This window comes from Athalia rosae, chromosome 7, assembly GCF_917208135.1.
Source record: "Athalia rosae chromosome 7, iyAthRosa1.1, whole genome shotgun sequence".
Classification (NCBI taxonomy): domain Eukaryota; kingdom Metazoa; phylum Arthropoda; class Insecta; order Hymenoptera; family Athaliidae; genus Athalia; species Athalia rosae.
This window is the reverse complement of record NC_064032.1, coordinates 2170824-2188245: the sequence shown is the minus strand read 5'-3', so window position 1 is coordinate 2188245 and position 17422 is coordinate 2170824. Positions and strand designations below refer to the sequence as shown.

The window sequence follows — 17422 nt, the reverse complement described above, 5'->3', positions numbered from 1 at the left end:
CCAGACAGGGGCAGTTCATATAAGGCGAGTGCTCAGGGTTAAGAATTAATGTCGGTGTCGAATTTTTTTGAAATTGGGTTACGAGAAAGATAGAGGAAGTTTTTTTTTTTTTTTATATTCTTAATCTGGAGGGTGAGTAAAATCGAAAATCAGGGAAAAATCGTTCTAGATAGGTGAACGTATACCGTAACGACCGGCAACCACCTGGAGGTGGTTATAACTCGCGGCTAGGATTATAAATAAAGTAGGTAAAGTAAAATGTGGGCATAGGTATTATAGTATACGTCCGTAACGCGCTTGCACCCTTAAAAGGCACAAGTGTACGTACATCGTTCGGCACAATGCGGTGTCGTAAAACCTTGGGAGAAACGAATATAGAGGCTCGCGCGCAAAAAGAGCAAGTAAGAACGAAAAAAAAAAGGAGGTGTGGGGGGGAAGACCGAAGGGCAAAGGGTGAAAAAAAAGGTTATGGAAAACTACGGCCAAGGTACTACACCGGTCGTAACTTGACGTACGTTACGTCAGCGATACCCCGAAATATAAAGAAGAGAAAAAACGAAAAGTCAAAAAATCGATGGTTCGGAATTGGCGAGTTTGCGGTATGAAAAAAAATAACTTTATATTTCTTTCAATTCTTCCAACGACGACTGTCGATAAGATATATTTTTTTTTTTTCTCTCTCTTTGCTCCTTCGAAATCTTTTGCTTATAATGTATTAAAAATTGTTGTACGTGTACGGAATGAAGTCGGCAGTAATACTCGCTGAAATTACCGTAGGAAGAAAAGCTTCGGTTATACGTTCGCGGCGTAGAAGCGCGGCAAGGAAATGGTGTACCTATATATATACGTACATAATAATATATAGTTCGTGCCGTTTGCGTATTCAGTTCAAAGCGTTGATAAGGTTGATGCAAAGTGAGAACAGCGAGAACATTTGCATGTTTATTTCAACCCCTTAATTCCCTAGCACCTTCTGAGCGCCGGTACCCGCTGCAACCCGGCGCAGGGTTAGAGTTGCAGTCGCGGGAGGCTCTCGAATAACGAGGTGCGGATATTCCGATGCCCGGCTCGTGTATTAAAATCGTTTCCGCCCTGGCGTTCTTGAAAGACAAAAAAAAAAAAAAAACAGAAAGAAAGGAAAAAAAACTCGGACATTCCGGGGTGAATATTTTCCAAAACTTTCCCTCGACGTCGGTTAGTTACAGTTTCGTAAAATTTTTAGCGAACCCGCGCGGTGCCGCGGAGGCGTAACGCTGACCGCGCGGCTACGGGTAGTGGAACGGCGGGTCGTCGCACTTCGTGTATACACATGACGTCAGGGTTGTAAATTTGTTAATTAACTAAGATAATTGCTCGTGTTGCTCGTAATACACCCAATCCCGGACAGCATAAACACTGTGTTACACACCGTGGAGCGTAGCGACGGAAACGAGGCGGAATCGAGCACGATCAAGGGCGAGTGAAGAACGACGGAAGGAAAATGAAATTTTGCGAAAATTCTTCACACCGACGAAGAAATTTGAAACGCGTTCGGAACGAGGGTCAGAATTAAAACGGAAAAAACCCAACGCTTCGATTTTTCGAATCCTTTCCGCCGATTTTCGAAACGATCGTTTAGCTCGAATCTTTCGCTGCGGGTCTGTGCGGAATGGGGAAGTAGAAACAGAGAGAGAGAGAGAGAGAGGGTTTGGATAGAAAGCAGTAGCATATTCTATGCATACATGCATACCTAACACGTTGTCGAAGCAAGTGACCACCACCGGCCACGACGCGTCGCGGTTTTCTCGCAGCTGGCGTAACCGTCTACCGTACAGTACTCGGTTGAAAAAGGTGGAAAAAAGTACGGGAAGGTTGGAGCGAAGGTGGTATAGGCGGAGTTGAGTCAAGGCACTCAGGTATATTAAGTCGTACGTAGGTGCAGGATAGGAGGAGAGGATGTAGGATGTGGATATCCCCCCACGCTGGTGGGTGTAAAATAACCTAGGTAAAGGTTGGCTATGTACAAATGTACATAAGAGATATATACCCGTGTACACGTCGGTTCGAACGCCACCGCATACGGGGTACGGGCATAACTAAACTATCCTTGCAAAACGAGGCGCAAGCCGCGACGTCCCGCCGTATCGCGTAGTCGCGTTAAATTACGACATTTAAATAATTTCATTTATATTTTAACTCGCTCGGTAAACACAGACGAGGGCTTCGCGAGGGGATGCAGTCGGCCAATGGCTAGCTGAGACGGACCAGAACACGAAGATATGCAGTTTTCACTTTGCCTCTTTTCAAAAAACTATTTTCAGAAAATTTTTCCAAAATTTCACAGTGGAAAAAAACCTTCTCGCATGTTCCCGTGGTAAATTCATTTCGATAAAATCTGCTAAATTTCACATACGATAGAGCGTAAAGGTAATCGATTATCGATTTTTATTACTTGATTTCCACCGGACGCCGTCGCGTCGAACCTTGAGGCGATGAAAAAAAAAGAAAAAAAAAAAACACGAGGTAAAAGAAAATAGGCAGCGGACATGAATAAATAAATTAATTCATACGGGCATAAAATTGTTCCGAAATTGATTGTACATATTTCGTACGCACGCATTTTTATTTTTCATTCATTTAGTTTTTCTTCTCTTTTTTCAGACGGTCCGCCGTTAGTTTTTAGGACTTGTGATTTTCCGCTAGGTAGTTTGTACACCTTGTACACCAAACGATGAATTATTATCGTGCCATTCCGTGTTCAACGATCCGCCATTTGGCAGTCGGCAGAGTAAAGCAGCGTTGGCGGATGTCCAGGTGTTATTGTATCGGTTAATGGTTACACGGTTACGTCTAAACGGGTGTGTAAGTGCGATTACCGCTCGGAGTAATAATGGAAGTATTAAAATCGGACCGACCGGCCTTGGTCCCCGCGCAGCGCGAATCAGCTGTTTGACCACCTTTCTTTCGACGTGCCGATTTTTCGGTACCCGGAAAATATCGACACTCCGTGTGACGCGCGTAGCCGCGAAGGCCGTGGATAAAAAAAAATTTTTCCAAACATTTTTCGTCGGACTGTAACCGCGTTGGTCGGTACTAATTACACCGGGACGACGGGAACCGGAGTCTAATGACCTCGGCGAGTTAGCATTCCAAGATTCCGATGGAAAACTATGAAGATTCGTTCGGTGGCGGGGGCGGAGGGCGGAGGCGGAGGGTGGAGAGTCGGAGGTGGTGGGTAATGGTCGAAATTGGATACCGTGCAACCGTAGTGATTACTTTCTTATCACCCCGGGTAAGACTATTATCACATTTATCACGTGCCCGAGCTTGCAGAGCCTACACACCTTGGCACTGCTTTCCGTTGGACGAAGTGTATAACGAGGGTGGGAATGAGAAACGGGAGGAACGTAGGTACCGAGTAACGGTAGGGGTGTGAGGCTGATGTCTGGGGTCGTGGAAACAACCCTATTATTGAAACTTCAGGCCTGCAGGAGCAATCATTCTGCAATTAGCAAAAGTGATTAAGTGCGGAAGCTAACAAGCAGCGGATCCCCCCCCCTCCCCCCCCCACTCTCTCTCCCTCTCTCTCTCTCTCTCGACACAACCACCGCCGCCCGACCACCGTCGTTTCTCCCGTGGACGTGCAATTCGTGGCCCCGCCGCTACCGGTGGCTCAAAGAATGAAAACAACCCGGCCACATATCCTCGTTAACAAAGTAGATCCGACACCGGTTTCCAACGAAAATTATAATCAATGATATTATAACGTCATTAGCCGTAATCGCGTTGCTATTTGCAGACGATCTCGATGCGTACAATGCGATTCACCCCCGTGCGCGGCTAAACTCGAAATCCCTCGGACGGGAATTAATTCGAGTCCGTTCGCCACGTGGCCAGAGAAAAAAGAAAAAAAGAATCGAAAACGATTTTTCCCCACCGTCGAAATCGAGCGTCCGATGATTTTGATACGTTGAAAATATTTCAACGATGATTACTTCGTCACGGCGACGTGTGGTATCACCTTTATTATCGTTGATTTCCGTTATCGTCATCGACTCCGCCGTTAGCATCAACGGTACAATTATCATTGTTATTCCCCATTGTTTGGTTATTCCCGAGGGCATTATCGAGCAGCCGGATACCTCGTACACGTGCACACGTAGCTTACTTTCAGGGTGTCGGGGGGATGGGGGTCTCGCCTACATTACGCTCTGGCTATCGTTGCACGTAGGTGTCGTTAGTGGTTGAAAGATATTCGGGTTAGAGGGATGAGAAACGTAGCGAGGGTGGCGATGATGACGGAGCGAGGGGGGTGGGGGTGGGTGGGGCTCGGGCGTCGGCGGGGGGGGGGTGGTGCAGAGTCCAATTAAGATGTTTTTCAGCGAGTTCCGGTGGTTGGGTTTTAGCCGGCAGACATCTTCCGCGTGGGACTCGTCGTCGTCGTCGTCGGCTCGTCGTTTCGCGTCTCGCGGTCGCTTGCGGCGGCCTACCGTGAATTCATATGCATACATGAATACATTTCTACTCGGAACTCCCCCAATCAACCCCAACCCCGCCGACGCTGCCGCCGTGTCTGACGCGGAAAACTTTTGACCCGGTTCCGACGATTTTTATATATATTTCTTCCTGCAGGCGAGCGCCGTTGGTTGTTTTTCATTTTTTAATTTTCTGTTACAATTTTTTTTTTTTGTGTTCTTCATGTTTTTTTTTCTTCTTCTTCCGTTTTCCCCTTCTCTCTCTCACTCCGAGGCTCCTCTTTTTACTCTCATTACATTTTCCTTGTTATTATCATCGTCACTGTGTATTGCCGTCATTATTATTTTTAACATCGCACAAGCAACAAAAGAATCCGGTACTTCGCCTCCTTTTTCCTCCTTTTTTATTTTCATTTTCCTTATTGTCTCCTCGACCTTCTTCGCCCCGATCGAATCTATTTAGCGGTGTGTGCGACGAGCGCGCGGAATTTTTCCCCTACCGGGTGTTCGCCGACGCGTCGGCTTAAAAATCCGTCACGCATTTTCTCGAATAATAATCCTCAGATTAGTTTTCTACGTCGAATACGTCAGCTGCACTTTACGGGATAAACGTCTTGTTGCGGCCAGCGGCAACGGCACACCCCTACCACTTCTTTTCCACTCCGTGTACATATACACACACCGTACACACATCCGACACCACAATCGTCGAGCGAATACACGTCGTGTTCGGATGTACTAAAACGTCGCGACGCTTCTAACCACTTACGTCAACCAGCTAGGACGTGGTAAAAGCCGTCGAGGTCTCGCCTCTACCTCCCAACCTCTTTCGAAGGCTCTTGTCCCGTCACCCCTTTTTGGCCGTCCCGTCCCATCCTGTCCTGTTACGGTAACCTTCGCGACCCCCGAGAAAGGCGAGGGGATGTTGGCAGTGATTCTAATCACGGATCAAAAGTAAAGTGAAGCCGAGTCGAGTCGAGTCGGGCGGAGTGTCGCGGTGGGTTGGTTGCTTGCTTGCTCGCTGGGGTTGTTGACAAGTCTGGGCTGCCAGCGTCAAAATTCGGACCAAAATAGGAGCGACGTCTGCTGGGGGGCGGAAGGGGGGTGTGACGGGGTGTCTTCTTTCACCTCGTCCGACGTAAGATCGGGCCAAGAAAATGGGCGAGTGAATTTTTCAACGGTACCAAGTAGTACCGCGATGTACGTATAAATATATAAATGAGTAACGCGAGGATCAGATTCGGTATCGGTTCCGCGTCGGGTCAACGGGAGCGACCGAAAACTCCGAAGGATCGTACCGTACGGTTCGGGTGGATAGAAACTCTGGAAACAAGCGTCGCAACCCCCTCCACCCCCCTCTTCACTTTTATCAATATCATCCCCGTCCAATTCTTATTGCGGCAGGACACCCTGTAAGTTCGTCCGTAGACCGCCACCTGAACCGCGGGAAGATCGTTCGCCCGAAGAACAATTTTTCGTCCATTCCTACGGGCGTACGTCGCCCTCCCTCTCTCCCTCCATTTTTATTTCTGTTTCTGCTTCATCTTTTTTCGCTCCATTTTTTTCGTTTTTTTCTTTTCATCATTTTCTATTTGCCACGATCGACGATTTTCTTTTTCCTTTAATTATCCACCTATAATTTTCTCTCCACTCCGCCGTACCACCTACTCCATCGACGTTGCTTTTAATACCTACAACCAACCCCCCTCAACGTCCGCTCAGGTTTTTAAGCCTCGGGTTTTATCATCCCCCGTCCCGCTCCCCTCTATACTTTCCTTGTTTCTCTCCGTTCCTCTATCATTACGATCACCATGATTATTATATATAGATATTGGTTTTTTTTTTTTTCCCCCCCCCCAACGGATATAATCCCATAATTCTATCGTATCTATTGATCTACCCGCTGTTTGCTAAAGTTTTACCACCCTTTCGCGAAAATCCCGGATACATCCCGACCGTGTACCGCACGTACGATAAAACTGCATCGTCTAATTGGTAACAATGTTTTATCGATAATAAAGAAAAATTCAAACTTTCATTCGAACACGTCACGAAAACGAAAAAAGAAAAAGTAACCCAATAAAAAATACCCTGCGCATAAAGTCAACGCTCCACACGAATGAAAGGTCTAGGGGTGACAGAAAAAAGGGAGAGCAAAAAAAAAAAAAGAAAAAGAAAAAGGAAACTACTTGGAAAGATGCAGGGTGACTTTGCTGCGTGACGGCAGGCGTATTATGAGTATAGAGCTACATGCGGGACGTGGAGACGAACTGCGAAGGTTTTTGAGCCGCAGGGCGACGACGCGCGTATGGCGGAAGGTAGTAAGGGTTTTCGGGGGTCGGAGGTTGGGGGTGTTCGGGCACCGAAGAAGCGCAAGGGGTCGAGGAGCCGCTGTCAAGACAAATGAATGAGGATATTGATGACGTCCTGGGAAAACGCGGCGGGGACTTTTCGCCTGCCAATAATCGGGGGATCCCCGTGCGCTCGGTGGCGAACGAACCGTTCGACGTTGGGCGGAGTGATGCAGGTGAACGAAAAGGGAGAAGACGGGGCTAATCGATTGATTGCGACAAATGATGAGAAAATAATAAAATAAAAAGGAAGAACGACGAAAAAATGAAAAAAAAGGACAAAGGAAGAAACAAAAAGAACAGAGTCCCGCCCCTCGGATCGCGAAGATATCTGGAATGAGATTGACACATTCCATGAGGGAAAAAACGCGAGAGTATATATAACGGAGGCTTATTCTCGAACGTTCCTAACTTTGCCAAGTAAAAAACAAAACGGAGAGGAAGAAGAAAAAAATCGACGTTATTTCAGGTGCGTCGGGTTACGCTTCGTTCGACGGATTGACGGGACACTACCCTTTGCGAAACGAATTTTCCGCGAGTGAAGATCAGAAAAAAATCGAATAGAATTAACGAAGAAAACCGATCGACGGATCGATTCAGTTGGCGGATTAATTTCCGCGATCAAAATACGTATGAGAAAAGTGTAGAATCCGAGAAATAGTTTAAAAGATTTTCCTGCGAGAAGGTGAGTACGTATAGGAGGATGGAAAATCCCATTCGATATCCTTCGGAAGTTAAAATTATGATAAAACTTCTGGGCGCACGCATTTCACGTACGAAAACTGATTTTCGATATCCACCTGCAGTTCGGCGAAATTATAACCGCTGTATTTATGTAGATATATACGGGGTCTCGAACACCTGTTTCGAAAACTTTGATAATACCTTCGCCGCCAGCCGGATTCCTCAGGGGGAATAAAAACCGGACTTGGTTTTTTTCGCTCGCGCGCTCCCATAACGCGAAATATTTTGTCCGTACACGCGTCGCGTCGGTTCGAAATTTTCGACGCTCGTTTCGAAATACTTTTTTCCATCATTTTCGCTCATCAAAGAAAATTGGAAAACGTCGTACACGAGGTACAACCGTCGCTCGGTTCGCCACTAATATTATGTCTCATCTCCCGCTTCTTCCGGTTAATTATATTCCCTTAATGGGGTGTTTCAGGTCCGTCCTTCTGGGGGCTCATTAACCCACAGTGGTCGTTGTGCAGCAAAGGAAGGAGACAGAGTCCGATCAACGTGGAACCGGACAAATTGCTCTTCGACCCTCACCTGCGTCCCTTGCACGTTGATAAGCACAAGGTAAAAAAAAAACCACCCCCCCCCCCCCCCCACTCCACGTTTGTTTCGTGAAACTCTACACTGTCCACCGTTGTATAAATGGATAAATAAATGGCGACTTTTTCTCCTCGGTATATATTTTTCCTTTTTCCAACTTCTCATCTCCGAGCGAATGATTTTTCAGGGTTTTACAACTAGACTGAAGTAAAATGTGGGCGTCTTCGGGACCACGTAGGCCAGTCTACGGGGTGTGATAAACCGCCGTGACAATAGAATTTCAATGAAGGGTTTCTTGTATCCGACTTTACGAAGGGTAGTTGTGACCGCGGCTTACGGATCACGGTAGGATGTATGTGCTATTTTCGAGATGAATGGGCCGCGGGTATAAATTTATAGATTTTATTCTCGCCCCCTCCCCCCCCACTGTATAAATTCCATAGCGTAATATCGAGAGACGGAAAATAGCGGCGAAAAAGAGAGATAAAAATCGTGAAAAAACTAAGTAAAATAGACGCACTTAAGAATGAGAAATCTGCGAGTACCTTTTATCCGGCTGTCTGTCCACCGCCATCTCGGGTGCTAATTATTGTTTCTTATACAGCGGGAGGAAAAGTTTGTTCAAGTTGGTCGTTGCGATGCGGACTGTGGCGGTGTTCGTGTTGGTGTTGGTTGTGTGTACGGGGGGGTAGAACGGAGGTTTGAATCTTGGGAAACGATGAATAAATGTTTGCATAATGGAAAATTAGTGTTTCCAACGAATGTTTTGTATTCCGAGCCGTTAAATAGGCAGTTTCATAATTAATAACTTCGTTATCGAATTGACTAACTACTTGGTAGAAGGGTGGGAACAACGATAATCGCGGTTGCGGAAAGCGAATGAAAATTTATGTAAAAATTGCCGAGTGGCTTAGAAAATATCATAAATAAAAGTCGGAAAACAGAACTCAACATTTATCGAATAAACGAAACAGAAATTCGTGTAACATATTCGAATTCGAGTCGCAAGAGTTTTTCCAACTCGTACGTTGCAGTAGAAAAATTTTTCAAAACGCTAGTAGTTTGAAACTTATTTTATACATATATATTTTTTTTTTCCTAGGAAGTTTTTCAGCCCCATCTGAGCGAGGGGTAGGTACGGTCCCCGCGGAATGTATGGGTGGGTACGTACACGGGGTATTGGGCTGACGTCATCGGTTGGCTTTATCCGCGATTTCGCGAATTTATATACGCCATTTAACCCGTTTAAAACTTCGGCACTTAAATTAAACAATAGAACGAGTCGAACGTATGTCTTTGGCCCAAACTCACGCCATTCATCCCCCGCTCGCCCCGATTTACGTCGGTTCTTTTCTCATCCCCTGCGTTTTCGTATTGCAAATTTCCACTGCGGTGCAGCGAGGCAATTCGTACGGACGATGACTGAATACAACCCGTAAATAGAAAAAAAGAAACCTGAGAAAATAAACCGTTCGCGATTTTTTGATCGTCGATTTTCCCGATAGCCTGAAGAAGCAAAAAAAAATTTTTCAAAGTCTGAGACGATGCTGTTCGGTTGTTGTAGAATAAAATTAAAAAAAAAAAGGCAAACGGGTAGTACGTAACGTACGTATATCCGCGTAAAGAAAAGTACGTCTTTTCATCGACCCTCGGTAAAAAGAAACAATAGGAAAGACGAATAAAAAAGAAAATGAAATGGAGTAATAAGAAAAAAAAAAAAAAATTAAAGAATGTCAAGCCAGCAAAATGTCAGACTCCAATAATACGACGTTTACACCGAACGCACGTGTGGCCTGCCATTGTATGTCGCATTTGGTTTTTCGCTTATGGTATTTGCTCTTTAAAATGTTCACTTGAAAAAACGAACCGCTATTTCTAACATTTTCAAAACCCGAATCGAGTCAATCGAATGAATCTTTTTCGGCGATTAATTCACTCTCGCCGCAATTTGATCAATTTCAAAAACTACAATTCGCGATACGACTGCACACGTGGGTATGATGGAAGGTTCCGGACACATAAAATCAGAATCAGGTACGCAGTAGTAAATACATTCGCGCGTACACGTTCAAAAAAGTGATTTGAGCGAATTGGATTTTTGAAATTGTACGGGGGGTGGCGAGCGCCCCAAACCTCGGCTCGAATATCGGCGCCATTGTCTTCCCCCAGCTGCACGTTAAGTAATCAAACTACCCATTTCGATATCGACACACCGAATCCGTGTTAATTATCAAACAATGCTGCAACGAAATCGCTTCGCCCGGTAGGGATTTACCGACCATTACCCCACCCCTGTTATGTTACACGTGCTGTAATGTACAAGCATTCCTCACCCTCCCTCCCTCTTTATTTCCAATTCGAACGGTAATCGTGATCAATTTGAAAATAAATAAAAATATAAATAAATAAATAAAATAATAAAAGAGAAAAAAGAAATGCGGAAAGCGATCATTACTTTACGTTACATCCGACAACGAATATACTTGTGATCGGTCACTTTTAGTTGTGATTGATTTTTTTTTTTTTTTTTTTCTTTCTATTCGCGGGATTGTTAGTCGATCGTTATTACAATAGTTCGATATATTCTTATTCGGTCGATTTGGCTGGTTCGTGAAACCGTCTGCGGTAGTTCACTATACGTGAATAATTAAACAGACTCGAATATCGTGGCCTTCCTTCGATTATCATTTCTGAGTCGTTTGGTCCTCTCTCGGACTGTTAAAATAATTCAACTCGTCGACACTCGACCGAGATCCCGACCGTATGGATCTGCGGAATTACAGCGAACCGTGTGATGTTCGATCGACAACGCGGATATGGTGTGGGCAGAAGAAAAAAAAAAAAAAAAACGCGTATAAAAAGAAAAAGAAAAGATATAACGCGATAATTTATATAATAAAAATATTTTATAATAAATTCTTACGTAAGGTCAACAACGTTTATTCCAAACCGCGTATATTATTATGATAGGTAGATGAAAAAAAGAACACGTCACGTTGCGTTGTTCAAAAGACGTAAATTTTCACTATTGCAGCTCACCGACAGTATTAATTAATAATTATTTTTTTTCTTTTTTTTTTTTTTTAAAATGATAATATACATTGGTATATTTTATTGGTTATTCTCAACTGTTTAATCGGCCGGAGAAAAATAATTTAAGACTCTCGAGGCTAATAAATATAAAAGAATATGGTTTTTCTCATCGCGTGAACACGAGTTATTGAAGAATAAAAAAAAAAAGAAGAATTACCAGATGTGGTTGATGTAAATAAATGCGAGACTATGATAGATAATCGTATAAGACTATTCTCTTCCGAATGATACCAAATCTTTTTAATTAACCAAACGAATTCCAGACGTTTGATTATTTGACGTAGAAAAACCCATAACGACGGAGTCTGCCTACTAAAAATTTAGAAAGTAAAAATTTCGGAACACGCGCACACATCGTATGGCCACGCTTAAAATTACCAAGTCCCTCTAATGTATTCAAAACTCTCTAGAAAATCGTCTTCGCGTTGCACATATCAAAACGGCCTTCTGGGATTACGTAGATTTTTTTTTTTTTTCTTTTCTTCTTTTCTCTAATGATTGGAAATGTTTCGTCCCACATTTTTTTTTCTCTCTCTTTTCTCGATAATTAAAAATAACATTATTTCTACAGTAGGTGTAGCGCGACTTACAACTCCTCAAAAAACAACCTGGTGGTTAATTATTCATTTATTTATTTATTTATCTATTACTTGTTCCAGTTCGCATCTTTTTATACGTAGATGAAACCGCCGTGGCTATCGGTAGCATTATTTTTTCTACTTCTTATCAATTTCAATTTATTTTATTTTCTACCTCCATTAGTCGCTGGAACGAATGATTGAACTGACTGAATGACTGACTGACTGACTGACTGGTCAGCCCGAACGGAATAAAAAAAATACTACATTACATATTCAATAGATATTTATTTCTCCTAGCGGAACGCGCGAACGTGTCATTAGATTATTTCAAGTGTATCATATCTCATGGATATGATGAAATTGTATCGACTCGAGAAAAAGCAAACGATAATTTTTGTCATCGGTTTTTTTCTTCGTTAATTAATTTTTTTTATTTCTACAATTCCCCGATGGTAAATTACACGGCTAAAGTGGATCGTCGACGCGCGGGTCGACCTTCTCGCACTCGTATGATTACCTCTCGTTTGATCGTGAATTTAATCGCGCAAGTCATACAAACTAGTTGAGCGTAAGGATGTCGTATTCGTGCCTCCTAATAATCGACACGCATCGCTCGCGATAAGTGGTGGAGGAAAATTAACGTCAAAATGCCTTCAGCTCGCGGTTACATTCGAAGATCCCTGATCCTCGCGACGCGGCAAGGATCGCCGTTGTTGCTGACCGGAGCGTCGAAAAAAATATTCGAGATACCGAAATAAAATTAATTTAAACGAACGGATTCGGAGGAAGAAAAATGAAAAAAATAATCAAGGAGTAGCGAACGCGCGGTGGGTGAAGAAAAAAAATGAAAACAAAGTAACGGAAACTCGTTCCGTGACCGCTGATTCCCGAAAGATCAAGGAACACGAGGACCCGGAGGAGTGTGTGCGCGTCGCGTAGCGCGTATGTTGGAATGTGTATATATTACGTACCGTACATATGTACGGGGAAAATAAATCCGTCGCATGTATCAAATGCGGGGGAAAAATATATTATTCCCGGAAACTACGAAAGAGACGCGAGGACGACGATTTTTGCGTCGCACGACGCGAAAAAGAATGATGAGTGCCATCGGCCGCAGATGCCTCGTTACCAATGAGTTATGAACAAAGCTAGAACGACGACGACGACGACGACGACGACTTATACACGCCGATCAAACGATAATATAACCGGAGACGAGACGAGCCCGTTTCGCGCGCGAGAAATCTCCTCGGGTGTCACTTAACACCCGAACCGAAGACGAGGACGTTAAAAATCGAGGAAACAAAGGAGAAGAGAAGAGGAGAAGATGAGGATGAAAATGAAAATTATATTTTTATCTTTTTCAGGTATCCGGCCACCTACACAACACCGGTCAGTCGCTGGTATTCAGAGCGGACAGAGAGGCGAAAATTCGCGTCAATATAACGGGTGGTCCGTTGGCGTATCACTATCAATTTGAGGAAATTTATATCCACTACGGTAGCGACAACAACCACGGATCCGAACATCGCGTTAACAACTACGCTTTTCCTGCCGAAGTAAGTACCGTAATCCAGTTGAAAAACTGTCCAACTTTTTTCCACTTCGGTTATTTTTTTTTTTTTCAACGCCACAAAATGTCGGATTCGCGCTCACGCGTTTCGTGCGAGAGGACGACCGATTGAAATCGATCGAAAATATTCTCATAACCGGCTTGCCGCCGCCCTCGTGCGATTTTATATAAAGTAGCGATATGCAGGCTGTCGCGTTTGAATATTACGTGAAATTATTCGCAACCATCGTCACCGCCATCATCTCGGCCGAGGAGAAACTTTACGACGGACAAATCTCATGGGACTGTTTGAATGAAAAATTTTATACAAATGTTTTTTTCTTCCTTGACCCCGTGATCGTCGCATTCTTTTGCGCGAGACGCGTCGCGGGTTCGTTTGAGGAATTAATTTTTATCGCCATAATTTCCATACTACCAAGATTTATGGAAGTCAAAATATGAAAAAGAAAAAAGGAGACAAGTCTTTTCACAATATTTGTAAGCGATAAATCGGTAAAACGTGGATCGTTGAAATATGAGAAGTGAAGAGGGTCTCAAGATCTCGATTTCCGAGAACCAACCGACTACTATGAAATTCCGAAAACCCTTCCGATTTTTACCGCCAACTCATCTTTCGGAAGAGGATATTATACCTTGCACAGTCGCGAGATGATCACAGGCAATACCGAACCCCACATTGCACGATCGTGTCAAAGCTCCAACTTCGGTATATTTAAAAAAAAAAAAAGGAAGAAGACGACATGAGAATAAGAAACCGGAATTAAATTTCTATTCGACTAACGTTAAATATAGTAATTCCGTCGTCTGCACCGGAGTAGAAACAAGTTGATTTACTAGATCGAATATCGTTACGAGTTGAAGCGTATTCGGCATAATATTATCGCGCGTAATACAATCCGAGATATTTATCGTCATTCAATGAATTTAGAATACTTCCTTCCGCGTACATAATTTAAGTACATATTTGCGTACGAGATGAGATGTGGTTGATTAAATCGGTGAAAAAAAGGGGAAATGAAAAAAACCCCACTCGCTTCGATTGGGAGAATAAGGATGAAAAAATTCGTGCGAGGACACCGAATGCGCTCGCCGATCCGGGTATAGCCTTGGCTTCGCCGTGTTTTCGGCAACACTTCAACACCGTGGTATTTAAATTTGCTTATGCGACGACGACGTATCGGTAGGTCTGACAGTTGGCGACAAACGGAGTTTAAATGATTCGACGTCAAACTGGTTTATTGGGAGCGAGTGAGCGAGTGCCGAGTGACTCAATGATACGCTTTTTTTTTTTTCCTCTCTTTCGATTCAATCTTTTTTTCCATACTTCGCGGCTAAGAACCGCTCGTATACGCCGCCTCGCGATCCCGCGTTCGGTTCAACAATATTAGTTGAAATCCGTGCGAAAGCCGGAAGAATTGGTCCATCATCGTTTGGGTTATCCTCATTTCAAAGATCGCGAAAGATCGGCAGTCCAGATCGGGCCGAGGTCCGTGAAGCCTCGCGTGTCTCGACGCTCGTTCGTATTGTGCAAACCGTTTGTTTTATTATTTTTTATTATTTGTTTTTTTTTTAACGTCGACTCGATTCGTCGGGACGTCGATAAAAATTTCCTTTTCTTCGTGCGACGTTGTTGTTTCAACGATAAAAAAATAAAAAAATAAAATAAAATAAACACAATGAAGCAAAACACGCTGCAAGTTCCTATCGCGAGGGAATTAATTATTCCGACGCTTACCATAAATGGCGAACAATCCGCGTCGATGATGAGACTCAACCGTCCGTCGGTCGACATAGAATTTGTTAACATAACTTACACGGTGCAGAGCGGTTTTCGCCAGCGTAGAAAACAAATCCTACGCAGTGTTTCCGGTTACTTCAAGTCCGGCGAACTGACCGCCATAATGGGACCCTCCGGTGCCGGCAAAACGTCGTTGTTCCACATTCTCACCGGATTTCGTCGTAGGAACGTGGCCGGCAGCATCCGTTACGTGGGGATCGACGGCAGGTCCGCCGGTTCCGAGGAGTACAGAAGAGCGCTTCGCTACATCCACCAGGAGGACAAATTGTACCCGACGTTCACGGTGAACGAGATGATGTGGCTGGCGGCCGAGCTCAAGCTCGGTCCCGACTACACGTTCGACGAGAAAAGTGAACTGATCGAAAAAACCCTGAAGACGTTCAACATCGCCAGGGTACGCGACGTGCGCTGCGACATGCTCAGCGGTGGTCAGAGAAAACGTCTCTGCATCGCCGTCGAACTCGTGGACAACCCTCGCGTGGTATTCCTCGACGAACCGACCACCGGACTGGACTCTTCGTTGTCCGCGGAGTGCATCGCGACCCTGAAAATCCTCGCCAAAGACGGACGGACGGTAGTCTGCGTTATCCATCAGCCAAGCGCGGCGATTTACGAGGCGTTCGACCAGGTGTACTTTTTGGCCGAGGGAAGATGCGTCTATCAAGGCCTACCCCAGGAGACGGTCTCCTACTTCAAGGACTTCGGATTGTGTTGTCCGCTCTATCACAACCCGGCCGACTACGTCACCGAAGTGATCAGCAACGAGTACGGATACTTCATCGACGTACTGGAGAACGCGGCGAGCCTCAATCGCACGTGGACCTGCCATCCCGCCGCGGACGAGAGCAAATGCGAGAGAAACAGGAGGAGAAAGAGGGCGATCTCGCTCCCGGGGGAAACTACCAAGTGGATGTTCGAACTTCACAAATACCGAATTCTACTGAAACGCTCGATGACCCAACTGATACGGGACTGGAGCGCGGTCCAGATGAAAATCGCCCTGCACGTGCTACTCGGTATCCTTCTCGGGACGATGTTCCTCGACAGCGGTAACGACGGTTCGAAGAGCCTCGACAACGTCAGGTTCATACTTTGCAGTTCGGTTTTCCTAAGTTACACAACTCTAATGCCGGCCGTACTACGTTTTCCCCTCGAGCTACCCGTACTCCAGAAAGAACATTTCAACAACTGGTATTACTTGAGGACATACTTCGCCGCCGTCAGTTCGATCAATATTCCATTCCAGGTGATACTCACTACCATCTACTGCGGGATAAGCTACGTCCTCACCGGTCAACCGATAGAGTGGGACAGGTTCCTCATGTTCCTTCTGGTCGGCACCCTGACCGGTCTAACGGCGGAGTCCATCGGCCTCCTCTTCGGGACGCTGCTCAATCCGATAAACGGAACGTTCATAGGGGCGGCGACAATGGCGGTGATGATTTCGCTCGCCGGTTTCATACCGCTCTACAAACACATGCCCGGATTCATGTACAACCTGACCTACCTGAGCTTCCTCAGGTATTCGGTGGAGGCGTTGATCGTGGCGATGTACGGATTCGACAGAGGCAAACTCGACTGTCCCCGCGAAAACGACTATTGTCATTACCGGTACCCCCAGTCCATCTTGGAGGAACTGTCCATGAAGGAGAGCCGGTTTTGGCCGAACGTCGGAGCCCTAACGATATACTTTATTGTTTTTAGACTGCTGTCGTGTTGGACCTTGAAAAGACGGTTGTCCAGTGCGTGAAGACCACCCAATCTATATTTAACGTTATCTTATCGAAAAAGACTTGTTTCTGTTGTTGCTTATTTTTAGATTAATGGGAACTATTCGATTTTAATATTCCCCGTAATTATACGAATAATAAACGAGTTAACTTAATACAATATCAAGTTCAACGTTCAACCCATTCCCGAACAAGTTTTTTCTACGATCTACAAAAATTTCCGGGGTATCAATTATTATTACGGTTAACGAAAAAAACTACACGTCGACAAAAAAAAAAAGCCTCCTCCGCAATTCGAGCCCAACGATCGGTACGGCGTAGCTTCTTTCCAAAACGCGGTTCACGAGGCGGCTAATTAATCTCGCCTCTTCAATCACTGCTCCCGCGGTCCCGACGTTTTCCCACATTTTCTGTATTATTCGGTTAGTTTTGGTAGGCGACCGGGGATCCGGATTAAGATTAGAGTAACCCCGGGGTACGAATTTCGCTCTCCGGAGGGCGCATAACCCCGAGCGAGAGGGAGCGGGATGGAGAGAAAGTGACAGTAGAGAGAGAGACGGA

General features: G+C 44.8%; 2 protein-coding genes across 3 annotated transcripts in view; both read left to right on the top strand.

Annotated features, from left to right (window-relative positions):
- Nucleotides 1-17422, top strand: part of LOC105689264 (carbonic anhydrase-related protein 10) — a 63480-nt gene that overhangs the window by 33651 nt on the left and 12407 nt on the right. For both annotated transcript variants that reach the window (XM_048657837.1, XM_048657838.1), the window contains 2 exons: nt 7971-8107; nt 13128-13319. In XM_048657837.1, coding sequence (XP_048513794.1) covers nt 7971-8107; nt 13128-13319 — 329 coding nt within the window. The remainder of the gene's footprint in view (nt 1-7970; nt 8108-13127; nt 13320-17422) is intronic.
- Nucleotides 14114-17021, top strand: LOC110117181 (ATP-binding cassette sub-family G member 4-like). The gene has a single exon (XM_048657794.1). It carries the CDS (start codon nt 15010-15012, stop codon nt 16879-16881), a length of 1872 nt encoding a protein of 623 aa, XP_048513751.1. The 5' UTR covers nt 14114-15009; the 3' UTR covers nt 16882-17021.

What these genes read in the sequence shown, in the direction of transcription:
- LOC110117181 (XM_048657794.1), top strand. Translation starts at nt 15,010, where the DNA reads ATGAAGCAAAACACGCTGCAAGTTCCTATCGCGAGGGAATTAATTATT.